This window comes from Oncorhynchus mykiss, chromosome 11 (genome assembly GCF_057628025.1).
Source record: "Oncorhynchus mykiss isolate SJ-2025 chromosome 11, ASM5762802v1, whole genome shotgun sequence".
NCBI classification, from domain to species: domain Eukaryota; kingdom Metazoa; phylum Chordata; class Actinopteri; order Salmoniformes; family Salmonidae; genus Oncorhynchus; species Oncorhynchus mykiss.
This window is the reverse complement of record NC_143032.1, coordinates 17,497,634-17,511,665: the sequence shown is the minus strand read 5'-3', so window position 1 is coordinate 17,511,665 and position 14,032 is coordinate 17,497,634. Positions and strand designations below refer to the sequence as shown.

The 14,032-nt window shown below is 43.9% G+C and overlaps 1 protein-coding gene across 1 annotated transcript; it reads right to left on the bottom strand.

Annotated features, from left to right (window-relative positions):
* Positions 1–4,174: 4,174 nt before the first annotated feature.
* Positions 4,175–13,942, bottom strand: pdia4 (protein disulfide isomerase family A, member 4). Its single transcript, XM_021620393.3, has 10 exons — positions 13,480–13,942; positions 11,847–12,009; positions 11,425–11,630; positions 11,108–11,246; positions 10,679–10,884; positions 10,387–10,545; positions 5,908–6,059; positions 5,612–5,768; positions 5,167–5,400; positions 4,175–4,959 (listed from the first exon to the last, which is right to left on the bottom strand). Exons 1-10 carry the CDS (start codon positions 13,556–13,558, stop codon positions 4,544–4,546), a joined length of 1,911 nt encoding a protein of 636 aa, XP_021476068.1. The 5' UTR covers positions 13,559–13,942; the 3' UTR covers positions 4,175–4,543.
* Between the last annotated feature and the right edge of the window lie 90 nt (positions 13,943–14,032).

Genomic DNA, 14,032 nt, shown 5'->3' with positions numbered 1-14,032 from the left:
TTTAGATTATTGAGAAGGAGCCCTCCTCTCCGCTAGGGTTATCCAGTTTACTAAGTCCCGCCCTTCTCATACGCTCATTGGTAGATGGCCCGGGATACGAATCGGCCTCGTTCAGAACAGTTCAGTTTGCTCATACAGTAATAGCAAAGATTGTTATAACTAAACCAAGATTGACCAAAACCCATCGTTTCAAATGGGAAGGAATGAGTCAGAACTAGCAAGGAGGTGGGCAGAGCCAAGCACGAGCTAGCGAGATCCTATTGGCTCATATTTCCGTTAGGGAACGCCTAGTTTGAAGTGCGCGTGTGCATTTTATAAAAATATATTTAACCTTTATTTAACTGTGAAGTGGGTGTGCGCATGAACTAAAATCGCATTTGCACTCCTAAACAATGCACTTAAAAAAAAAACTTTAGCAAAATGTAAAGTCTACAAAATTTTGTCCACTCTGTTCATAGCATATTTTAGTTTTGGGAACAGAACTGTATTGAGATCAATTGTTTCATCGATAAGAAGATAAGCAGAAAATCGGCCAAAATCCATCTCATTGCATCTTCTCCCACTGCCAGCCATGTAACGTACTTAAGTTAAAAAAAATAGTTTAATGTACCACATAAGTCGTTTTTGGGGGTGTCTGTACTTTACTATTTATATTTTTCTCTGCTTTTACTTCACTATATTCCAAAAGAAAAGGATTGTAACTTTTTACTCCATACATTTTCCCTGACATCCAAAAGTACTAAGTTACAATTTGAATGCTTAGCAGTGCAGGAAAAATATCAAATTCACACACTTATCAAGAGACTCACTAAACATGAATGCTTCCTTTGTAAATTATGTCTGAATGTTGGAGTTGCCACTACTACAACTTTGATGTAATGTCCTTAAAACAAGTCAAAATGAGGCTCAGTAGTGTGTGTGTGGCCTCCACGTGCCTGTATGACCTCCCTACAATGCCTGGGCATGCTCCTGATGAGGTGGAGGATGGTCTCCTGAGGGATCTCCTCCCAGATCTGGACTAAAGCATCCGCCAACTTCTGGACAGTCTGTGGTGCAACGGGACGTTGGTGGATGGTGCGAGACATGATGTCCCAGATGTGCTCAATTGGATTCAGGTCTGGGGAACGGGCGGGCCAGTCCATAGCATCAATGCCTTCCTCTTGCAGGAACTGCTGACAATGAGGTCACATGAGGTCTAGAGCATGAGCATATGGTATCACAAGGGGTCTGAGGATCTCATCTCGGTACCTAATGGCAGTCAGGCTACCTCTGGCGAGCACATGGAGGGCTGTGCAGCCCCCCAAAGAAATGCCACCCCACACCATGACTGACCCACCGCCAAACCGGTCATGCTGGAGGATGTTGCAGGCAGCAGAACGTTCTCCACGGCGTCTCCAGACTCTGTCACGTCTGTCACATGTGCTCAGTGTGAACCTGCTTTCATCTGTGAAGAGCACAGGGCGCCAGTGGCGAATTTGCCAATCTTGGTGTTCTCTGGCAAATGCCAAACGTCCTGCACGGTGTTGGGCTGTAAGCACAACCCCCACCTGTAGACGTCCCGCCCTCATACCACCCTAATGGAGTCTGTTTCTGACCGTTTGAGCAGACACATGCACATTTGTGGCCTGCTGGAGGTCATTTTGCAGGGCTCTGGCAGTGCTCCTCCTGCTCCTCCTTGCACAAAGGTGGAGGTAGCGGTCCTGCTGCTGGGTTGTTGCCCTCCTACGGCCTCCTCCATGTCTCCTGATGTACTGGCCTGTCTCCTGGTAGCGCCTCCATGCTCTGGACACTACGCTGACAGACACAGCAAACCTTCTTGCCACAGCTCGCATTGATGTGCCATCCTGGATGAGCTGCACTACCTGAGCCACTTGTGTGGGTTGTAGACTCCGTCTCATGCTACCAATAGAGTGAAAGCAGTGCCAGCATTCAAAAGTGACCAAAACATCAGCCAGGAAGCATAGGAACTGAGAAGTGGTCTGTGGTCACCACCTGCAGAACCACTCCTTTATTGGGGGTGTCTTGCTAATTGCCTATAATTTCCACCTGTTGTCTATTCCATTTGCACAACAGCATGTGAAATTTATTGTCAATCAGTGTTGCTTCCTAAGTGGACAGTTTGATTTCACAGAAGTGTGATTGACTTGGAGTTACATTGTGTTGTTTAAGTGTTCCCTTTATTTTTTTGAGCAGTGTACAGTTGAAGTTTACATACACGTTAACCAAATACATTTAAACTCTAAAAATTCCCTGTCTTAGGTCAGTTAGGATCACCACTGTATTTTAAGAATGTGAAATGTCAGAATAATAGTAGAGATAATGATTTATTTTAGATTGGATTTCTTTCATCACATTCCTAGTGGGTCAGAAGTTTACATCCATGGGCCAAGGAATGGGCCAAAATACCAGCAACAGAGTGTGAAAACCTTGTGAAGACTTACAGAAAACGTTTGACCTCTGTCATTGCCAACAAAGGGTATATAACAAAGTATTGAGATAAACTTTTGTTATTGAGCAAATACATATTTTCCACCATAATTTGCAAATAAATTCATTAGAAATCCTACAATGTGATTTTCTGGATTTTTTTTCTCATTTTGTCTGTCATAGTTGAAGTGTACCTATGATAAAAATTACAGGCCTCTCTCATCTTTTTAAGAGGGAGAACTTGCACAATTGGTGGCTGACTAAATACTTTTTTGCCCCACTGTACATCCACAGGTACACCTCCAATTGACTCAAATGATCAATTAACCTATCACGCTTCCTTACTCAAGAAAACAAAAAAAAGAGACCATGTTTATATGCCGCGTTATTAACTCAATTATATATTTTTTACATTGTTCACAAACATTTCCGATATGTGACATGTATTAATGCCAAAATAACATGCAAAACAGGCAAGACCCCCCCAAAATATATATTTATATGTTTTTGCAAAAAATGTGGGTCTCAAAACAGGTGGGGCTCTGCCTTTCTCAATGTCATTGAAAAAAACAGAAGAGTCAAAGATATTTTTTTCCTCACATGCGTTCCGAATTTAAAAGTAATCCTCAAAGTAATCTTGTTCTTTGAAAGTATCTAATCGGATTACAATAGTTTTGCTGGTAACGTAACAGATTAGTTCATTTTTTTGTAATCCCTTACATGTTACAGATTACATGTAATTTATGGTCGGGGATTAACGGATTACATGACCCTCCCCCATTTTCCATCAGGTAACTATTGTGTAAATTTCATCCACTCCCTAAAGGAAACATGAGTGTTACCATTCATCACACATACTCAATCTGAAACCATAATATGTGGACATTGTACAATCAGTGAGAACCTCGTATTACATGAATATATAGCTACTGTACACCGTGCAAATTGGTTGTTTGTCATGTCTTTGGTCACATTCGTGTGGGTCAAACAAATTGGTTGACAATGGAGCCTCACACAATGCAGGAAATCCCTGCAGGATGAGCAACTGTAGACAACTGCAGTCAAAACGTAATTTTTTATCACAATTTTTGTAAGGTTAATGCAGTTAACCTGGACAATTTTATCCCCAAAATAGGTGGTCACCACCTTTCAAAGTGATCCAGTCGAAAGCAGCCATTGAGATGAGAACATGCAAGACTGCACTCTGCCACACAGAGTATCTGCACATGTGCAAGTGCCACACAGCAACTATGATACCAAAACAGCTCAACCCTCCTGGTTGTTGCAGAGATTGACTCACTAGTTTGTCGTGCATCTAGGTATTCTCGCAGTCTACCTTTAAACCTGACCTATGACCTGACCCATCACCTTACGCATTAAATGCCCCAGTTACAGGAATGGACATCCCCAAAAATTGATACAACACATACATGGAGCCTAGCCTCCCACACATCTGTCCAACAGTAAAGCTAAATAGAAAACAATGCTTTTTTTTATAAAACTTGAAATAAAATGTAGTAAAGTGGATCTAAAAACAATTCATCTTAATAGTATAATAACCTCTAATCAGGGAATGATTTAGAAGGGGTGCAATTAATTCAGGTAGATCAGAAAACCAGCAGGCTCAAGGCCTTGTAGGGTAGAGTTGAATACTCCCATCCTATATAAAAGGACAGACATTCCTTCATTTTGCTTTCACCCATCCTCAGTACAGCTGACAAGGAGAATAATTATGCACCCCACACAACACAGTTCATGTTTTATTTGAAAACGCTTAGAACTCAGTGCTTACATGCTTTCAGACATGGAAAACAAAAGCAGAATCTCTTGATTTGAACAGAAAGATTTTACATGTGGTACATTAGAGAAACTCAGTAACAGCCCTCTGTGGGGACACTAAAATGAACTCCGACCCCCTAAACACTAGGCCCTAGTGGAGATCTGAGATGGTTGGATACATATGGTGGTAGCGCCATCTTGCACATAGGTGGCTAGGGTGTAGGGGCTAGGAAGGGTTGATTTGGAATTGACAGTCTGCCCTCGGCTCCTCCAGGGCACCTGGAATGTGTAGTCTCTACACTGGCATGGTTAAAGTTCTTAGCTACTCAGAAAGAGATTAAAGTTCATCTTTGCTCTGTGATAACTGTGTGGCGTGCTGTTCCAAGAACTTACTAAATCCTTCTATGGTTCTATCCCCACCCTCAAATTTGATTGGGCTCTGCTTGCTGTTGCTAGGTGCAAAGTAGATGGTAGGGAAGCCCTCTGTTTTATAGCTGTCGTGAGGCACGTCATTAGCCGTGGCATCCATTTTGGCAATGACCAGGTTCTTCTCGTTCTTGTATTTTTTGCCCAGGGCGGTGTAGTCAGGGTCCAGCTTCTTGCAGTGACCGCACCACGGGGCGTAGAACTCGATCAGGACGTCTTTCTTGGTATCCATGACAATGTCGTCAAAGGTCTTTCCAACCACTACCTTCACAGGGCCTTTGTTGTTCTTGGGCACCGGCTGGGATTTGATGACGGGCTTCAGTTTGCCTACAGAGAGGGAGAGACAAGAATGGACACACATGGTGACCAATGGACACTAATGTATAGTCCATTACACAACATTGGCAAAGACCTGTCACATACGGATGATATTTGGCTGGCTGCAGACAAGGTACTCAAGGTTAATATGTAACTCAATACAACATCTTGTGGTTTAAAGTCGTGACATTTTATAACAATTGCTGTAAAGCTCACCTTTCTTAAAGGCCATGATGAATTCCCTCAGCACCTCAGAGTCAAACTCCTCAGGCTCCATGGCAAACTTCTTGCCACCATCTGCCAGAATCCCCACATTGACTTCCTCCCCGCTGTCGCTGAGCCCCAGGCTCTTCAGCTCATCTGAATAGTCCTCCTCGTCAGCGATTGCAAAGGTGTATTCCGGGAAATCCTTGGCCACCTCCAGAACCTTGCTCCTCCAGAATTGGGTGGCTAGAACAGAAATAGGAGTTATCAGACACGATGCATGAGATGAGCTGCAATTAACACCGCCAAGGTCGTCCAACCGCCAGTCCTGGAGGAGAGCTACTGGTAGTGCAGGCTTTTGTTCCAGCTCTTCAGCATGTCAAGAAAGGTATTATGGAAGCTATGCAGCTTTAGACAATATTCACAATCTAGGAAATAAGGGGTTGACGACACTTGCCTTTCCTGAAGTCGAAGCCGAAGTCCACACCGTAGTAGACAACGACCAGCGGTCTCTTAGTGTAGCGTTTAGCATCGTTGCTCTGTTTCCTGTGACCCACCAGTGGCAGGATGTGTTTCTTAAAAAAGTCCTGCACCTCAGACACCTCTGTGGAGTCCTGAAAAGGAGAGAGGCCAGGTTATGAGATCATACATTAAAACATGCACAAATAATTTCAGCATTTTCTTAGGTCAGGAGAGCATGCTTCATTGAAGTCTACTTGAGGTTAGACAAACACACCTTGTGGACAGACTTACTTTGATGGTGAGCGTGTGTGAAGCTTTCTCATACTTGGACCTGAACTTCTCAGGCTGCACCATAACGACCTGGCCGGGGGAGGCATTGAGGAGCTTGGCCAAGTCTGAACTGAAGGTATGGAGGAACTTGAAGTCCTCTCTAAGAACATGACCTGGGAGGACAGATAGGAGGGGAACACAGTACAATCACTATTGATCCCCTTTAGAAAGCCTCACCAGGAGCGCAGGAATTTCTTATACACCCTCAATACTAAACATATAGCATGCTATGTGTAGTCACTAAGGGTTTGTACAGACCGTGGCAAGTATTTATTTTCAAGGACCATCAATTTTTAAAAGTTCATCGCCACAACCTTCTGGGGAACCTTACAAGTTCTACTCAATGTTGTTTTGTAGGGCTGTCCCAGACAAAAACATAAATAAACAAATATTAAAATGTGGAGTTCCCTATATAGACACACCCTACGTTTGAAGAAAATCTATACTGTAGGTAGGCTACTGAGCTCATCTTATGCTTTAAGCACACTGATTAAATAATCAAGACAAATGACAGGGAGCAAGAGATCAAGATAGCCTAAACAGAAGAATGGTGTATATACAGTGCCTTGCGAAGTATTTGGCCCCCTTGAACTTTGCGACCTTTTGCCACATTTCAGGCTTCAAACAAAGATATAAAACTATTTTTTTGTGAAGAATCAACAACAAGTGGGACACAATCATGAAGTGGAACGACATTTATTGGATATTTCAAACTTTTTTAACAAATCAAAAACTGAAAAATTGGGCGTGCAAAATTATTCAGCCCCTTTACTTTCAGTGCAGCAAACTCTCCAGAAGTTCAGTGAGGATCTCTGAATGATCCAATGTTGACCTAAATGACTAATGATGATAAATACAATCCACCTGTGTGTAATCAAGTCTCCGTATAAATGCACCTGCACTGTGATAGTCTCAGAGGTCCGTTAAAAGCGCAGAGAGCATCATGAAGAACAAGGAACACACCAGGCAGGTCCGAGATACTGTTGTGAAGAAGTTTAAAGCCGGATTTGGATACAAAAAGATTTCCCAAGCTTTAAACATCCCAAGGAGCACTGTGCAAGCGATAATATTGAAATGGAAGGAGTATCAAACCACTGCAAATCTACCAAGACCTGGCCGTCCCTCTAAACTTTCAGCTCATACAAGGAGAAGACTGATCAGAGATGCAGCCAAGAGGCCCATGATCACTCTGGATGAACTGCAGAGATCTACAGCTGAGGTGGGAGACTCTGTCCATAGGACAACAATCAGTCGTATATTGCACAAATCTGGCCTTTATGGAAGAGTGGCAAGAAGAAAGCCATTTCTTAAAGATATCCATAAAATATGTCGTTTAAAGTTTGCCACAAGCCACCTGGGAGACACACCAAACATGTAGAAGGTGCTCTGGTCAGATGAAACCAAAATTGAACTTTTTGGCAACAATGCAAAACGTTATGTTTGGCGTAAAAGCAACACAGCTGAACACACCATCCCCACTGTCAAACATGGTGGTGGCAGCATCATGGTTTGGGCCTGCTTTTCAGGGACAGGGAAGATGGTTAAAATTGATGGGAAGATGGAGCCAAATACAGGACCATTCTGGAAGAACCTGATGGAGTCTGCAAAAGACCTGAGACTGGGACGGAGATTTGTCTTCCAACAAGACAATGATCCAAAATCTACAATGGAATGGTTCAAAAATTAAACATATCCAGGTGTTAGAATGGCCAAGTCAAAGTCCAGACCTGAATCCAATTGAGAATCTGTGGAAAGAACTGAAAACTGCTGTTCACAAATGCTCTCCATCCAACCTCACTGAGCTCGAGCTGTTTTGCAAGGAGGAATGGGGAAAAAATGTCAGTCTCTCGATGTGCAAAACTGATAGAGACATACCCCAAGCGACTTACAGCTGTAATCGCAGCAAAAGGTGGCGCTACAAAGTATTAACTTAAGGGGGCTGAATAATTTTGCACGCCCAATTTTTTAGTTTTTGATTTGTTAAAAAGGTTTGAAATATCCAATAAATGTCGTTCCACTTCATGATTGTGTCCCACTTGTTGTTGATTCTTCACAAAAAAAATACAGTTTTATTTCTTTATGTTTGAAGCCTGAAATGTGGCAAAAGGTCGCAAAGTTCAAGGGGGCCGAATACTTTCGCAAGGCACTGTATGTATGTGTGTATATATATATACATACATATACACACAAAAATAACTGTCCCCGAACCTCGTCCAGCTGGCCTTGGCAGATTCTGCCAGTAAGCTCCTGAAGTTACCAGTAGGTAATGGCTACAGGGGTCATCAAATTTTTCAATTTAGAACACCAATTTATCTTACCATTTCTACCAAACTGCATGCCAGTTATGATTGTCATATGCACATTCCCATGTAACAGTTACATTTCATATACAATGCTCAAAAAAATAAAGGGAACACTTAAACACAATGCAACTCCAAGTCAATCACACTTCTGTGAAATCAAACTGTCCACTTAGGAAGCAACACTAATTGACAATAAATTTCACATGCTGTTGTGCAAATGGAAGACACAACAGATGGAAATTATAGGCAATTAGCAAGACACCCCCAATAAAGGAGTGGTTCTGCAAGTGGTGACCACAGACCACTTCTCAGATCCTATGCTTCCTGGCTGATGTTTTGGTCACTTTTGAATGCTGGTGGTGCTTTCACTCTAGTGGTAGCATGAGACGGAGTCTACAACCCACACAAGTGGCTCAGGTAGTGCAGCTCATCCAGGATGGCACATCAATGCGAGCTGTGGCAAGAAGGTTTGCTGTGTCTGTCAGCGTAGTGTCCAGAGCATGGAGGCGCTACCAGGAGACAGGCCAACAACCCAGCAGCAGGACCGCTACCTCCGCCTTTGTGCAAGGAGGAGCAGGAGGAGCACTGCCAGAGACCTGCAAAATGACCTCCAGCAGGCCACAAATGTGCATGTGTCTGCTCAAACGGTCAGAAACAGACTCCATGAGGGTGGTATGAGGGCCCGACGTCCACAGGTGGGGGTTGTGCTTACAGCCCAACACCATGCAGGACGTTTGGCATTTGCCAGAGAACACCAAGATTGGCAAATTCGCAACTGGCACCCTATGCTCTTCACAGATGAAAGCAGGTTCACACTGAGCACATGTGACAGATGTGACAGAGTCTGGAGACGCTGTGGAGAACGTTCTGCTGCCTGCAACATCCTCCAGCATGACCGGTTTGGCGGTGGGTCAGTTGTGGAGTGGCATTTCTTTGGGGGGCCGCACAGCCCTCCATGTGCTTGCCAGAGGTAGCCTGACTGCCATTAGGTACCGAAATGAGATCCTCAGACCCCTTGTGAGACCATATGCTGGTGCGGTTGGCTCTGGGTTCCTCCTAATGCAAGACAATGCTAGACCTCATATGGCTGGAGTGTGTCAGCAGTTCCTGCAAGAGGAAGGCATCGATGCTATGGACTGTCCCGCCCGTTCCCCAGACCTGAATCCAATTGAGCACATCTGGGACATCATGTCTCGCTCCATCCACCAACGCCACGTTGCACCACAGACTGTCCAGGAGTTGGCAGATGCTTTTGTCCAGGAGTTGGCGGAAGCTTTAGTCCAGGTCTGGGAGGAGATCCCTCAGGAGACCATCCGCCACCTCATCAGGAACATGCCCAGGCGTTGTAGGGAGGTCATACAGGCACGTGGAGGCCACACACACTACTGAGCCTCATTTTGACTTGTTTTAAGGACATTACATTAAAGTTGGATCAGCCTGTAGTGTGGTTTTCCACTAATTTTGAGTGAGACTCCAAATCCAGACCTCCATGGGTCGATAAATTTGATTTCCATTGATAATTTGTGTGATTTTGTTGTCAGCACATTCAACTTTGTAAAGAAAAAAGTATTTAATAAGAATATTTCATTCATTCAGATCTAGGATGTGTTATTTTAGTGTTCCCTTTATTTTTTTGAGCAGTGTGTAATACCGTCTTCGTATCTGAAAATCATCATGTGGTTAATCAAAATTCTAAAAGTAACTATTGTAAAAATAGCCTCCAGAAAGCCAACAAATATAAACAGTGTAGCCTGCCGGTAGAAAATATCCTGATAAAAATAAATATCCTATGAATCACATTGGCTACGCATGGCCTGTCTACAAGGAACTTTAAACATTGTATCAACTAGGTCCAGCGTGAAGCTGGTGCTAGCAAACTTGCAATATTGTATAGAATATTCTGGGCCCTCAGAGTTTCCTGTACCAGTGAGCTCTGGACTGACATAGCTGTAGGCTATTTGTGCAAGGGATAAGAAGTGATCAGGTAGGCCTATTCTATTACTTTTCCACCGGATCAGAGCATGACAATGTCAGATTTTCAAGGTGTTCCAGTACCAAATTCAAGTACTTGACGCACCTTGTGTGCACCCTGCACTGTACACCAAAGCATTGTTAATAAAAATTATTGAATACTTACAGGCCTCTAGGTAGAGGTCGTAGGTCGTATCCTGCTCCGAGGAAAACACACCCACTATGACAGCATCGTCACCATCTTTGATAAACTCTGACACCTGTTTCACCATCTGCACCTGCTTGGAGGGAGGCCCTGCCTGCTCGCTCATATAGTCAACAATTCCTACACAGAGAGAACACAGAATAGTTAGAACACTTGGCTATATCATTACAATGGTACACGTCCTAAAATCCATAATGTTAGCAGATATATTTAGTTATTGGGGAGTGTCTGAAAGTCTGAAGTGTGGACATACCACTCTTCTCTCTGGGTCCGTTGTAGTCGAAGGCCTTCCCCTTCCTGAAGATCTTGAGGGTGGGGTACCCCGACACCCCGAAACGGATGGCAATGTCCTTCTCCTGGGTGGCGTCTACCTTGGCCAGGGGGATGGGAGGAGAGCGCTGGCTCAGGTCCTTGGCTGCCTTCTCATACTCTGGAGCCAGCTGCTTACAGTGGCCACACCTGGAGGGACAGTTAAAACAGCACCATAACGCTTCGTTAGGCAGGAACAGTCATGAAGCTTCATATAAAGCTATTTTATCACCTCCACTCCTTTACTAGACAGAAAACACAAAGTGATATATTTCATGCGTCAGACCAGTGCAGGTGAAGAGGAGACAAGGACATGAAGTGACTAGATCATTGAGATGCATCCTAAACGTTGTCTGGAGGTGGATTGACTGACCATGGGGCGTAGAACTCCACCAGGATGATGTCAGCGTTGTTGACCACATCGTCAAAGCTGTCCTTGGTCAGCACCAGGGTTGCCTCAGGAGGGGGCTTCCAGTCTGGCTGGGCCACCTCCTTCACTTGAGCCACAATGGCTGAAACACAACCACAGTTATAACATTACCAATGCTACTAAAAATGAAACTAAGATAGTAGCCTGTGTACCAGTCTGTTTCCGCTTTAGTCAAACAAGGCCAAGATGTACTAGCGTAGTCAAATATTGAAACAGAGACAGCCAGGCTACCAGCTCAGTCTTGTTAGTGGTTGTCCTACCCTGCTCATTCTTGGCACCATCATACTCCACAGGCTCCCCCTTCTTCATGATCTTGAAGGTGGGATATCCCGACACCTCAAATCTACTTGCTAAGGAACTGGACTTCGTCGCATCCACCTTGGCCACAGGGATAGGGGGGTCATTCTCTTTCAGACTCTGGGCGATCTTCTCATACTCAGAAGCAAACTGCTTACAGTGGCCACACCTGGGAGAGGGGAGGAGAACAGATTAGAGAAGTGCCAATCAAGGGGGAAATGATTTCAATGGTGCATATATCCCATGCATTTGAGATGAAGGCCTTCCGGTTTTCACACCTCATTTTCGGCTACCAAGAGCTGCACAACAGATGTGGATGGACACGTCGCCAATGACTGACAAATATTGACTTCTTATTGTCAACTCTCCCTTTACGCAAACTTACCATGGGGCATAGAACTCTACCAGCACAGTGTCCTTGCCCTCCATGAACGTGTCAAAGTTGTTGTCGGTCAGGACCAACACTCCGTTCTCATCCTTCACCTCTGTTCCATCATCTTCATCCTCTTCATCGTCACTGTCATCAACCTCATCGACTTCTGCTACATCTGCAAACATCATTGATAACACTGAAATCAACAGAACATCTAGCAACAAGTCAGGACAGCGCAGTTGGGTTTGCGTTGCAACAAAACCTAGTTCTCAAACCCAGGGGAGCTTACAGCAGGCCCACCATTTGGGTTCTCAGCTGAAAGCATGGAACATACAATGAACAAAAATAAATGCAACATGCAACAATTTCTAAGATTTTGAGTTTGAGTTCCTTCTACTGTATGAACTGCAAATTGAAATAAATTCATTAGGCCCCAATCTATGGATTTCACAGATCTGTTGGTCACAGATCCCTTTAAAAAATTGTATGGTGGATCATAAAACCAGTCAGTATCTGGTGTGACCATTTCAGGATCTCACAGTATCTGTGCACTCAAATTTCCATTGATAAAATGCAACTGTTTGTTGTCCATTGCTTATGCCTGCCCATACCATAACCCCACCGTGGGACACTCTGTTCACAACATCAGCAACCTTCTCACCCACACAACACCATACACGCCGTCTGCATTCTGCCCATTACAGTTGAAACCGTGATTCATCTGTGAAAAGCACACTTCTCCAGCATGCCATTGGCCATCGAAGGTGAGCATTTGCCCACTGAAGTCAGTTAGGTGAGGACGACGAGCACGTAGATGAGCTTCCCTGAGACTGTTTGACAGTTTGTGCAGAAATTCTTTGGTTGTGCAAACCCACAGTTGTATCAGCTGTCCGGGTTGCTTGCCAGACGATCCCACACATGAAGAAGCCAGCTGTAGTCCTGGGCTGGCATGGTTACACATGTTCTGCAGTTTGGACATACTGCCAAATTCTCTAAAATGTTGGAAGCGGCTTATTGAAGCGAAATTAACATTAAATTATCTGGCAACAGCTCTCGTGAAATTCCTGCAGTCAGCATGCCAAATCGCACACTCCCTCAACTTGAGACATCTGTGGCATTGTGTTGTGTGACAAAACTGCACATTTTAGAGTGGCCTTTTATTTTCCCCAGCACAAGGTGCACCTGTGTATTGGTATTGATATACCACACCTGTCCGGTGGATGGATTACACTGAGTACAGTAATTGTATCTTTAGTATTAGAAATGTTTGTCATTCCTATAGCAGTTAAGTTCCTAATCTTTCCAAAACTGTATCGCGTGCAGGGTGTATTTGCGTTTAAACTGAGCATTTGTGCAGCGTCGGGGCACTTTCCTCACAAGGTTAAATAAATGGGATGTCCAATGACCCAATGTTATGCAATTAGTCATGATAAGAGCTAAACAAAACCACGCTGTAACGTTACGGAGTATGCACAACATTCTATAAAAGCTAGCCAGCAGTTAATAATTAGCTAGCTAGTCACCCAACTAGCTCGCGAATACGAGCTGACTGGCTAATTATAACGACAGAAGAAGCCAGCTAGCTAGCGTGTACACGAACTGGCAAACTTAATTCATTACTAGTTAACGTTAGCTAACTACTTACCATCTTCTTCACATTGGATAACAGTGGCAAAGTGGGCAACGCCAAGCAAGACAATTAGCAGCAGCGCTATCTTTCTCATTGTCAGGTTTTCCAATGGGATGCTAACCGTGTAACGAGTGAGACTTCTCCCTTTAAGCTAGTAACTGATGAATATAATCACATGGGTCTATTATTAGAAATCTCCGTAGCGCTTGATCATTCCTGAAGTGAAGTTAAACTGATCTTTGGCTTGTGGCTTCATACAAACTAGAAAGACTTCAGAAATCACGCTCCCCACCTCCCGAAATTGAATTTGTCTGACTTGCCGCGTTCTAATTGGCTGTCATCGTCGGTTTTCCTCCAATTGCGTACCGCCACTTAATTCCTGGATCCTGACGTTCGAGGGTGCCATTGGATAGTTTACCAATTATTGTAATGTCATTGGACTGAATAGACTACTGTTTTTCAACAGTGAGTGAACAGTAAAACAAGAAAAAGTTGTACTAGTACTTTTGATATCAACAGGATCATGAAGAGGTTTATTTATTTATTGTGCAAGGACGTCTCTGGATTG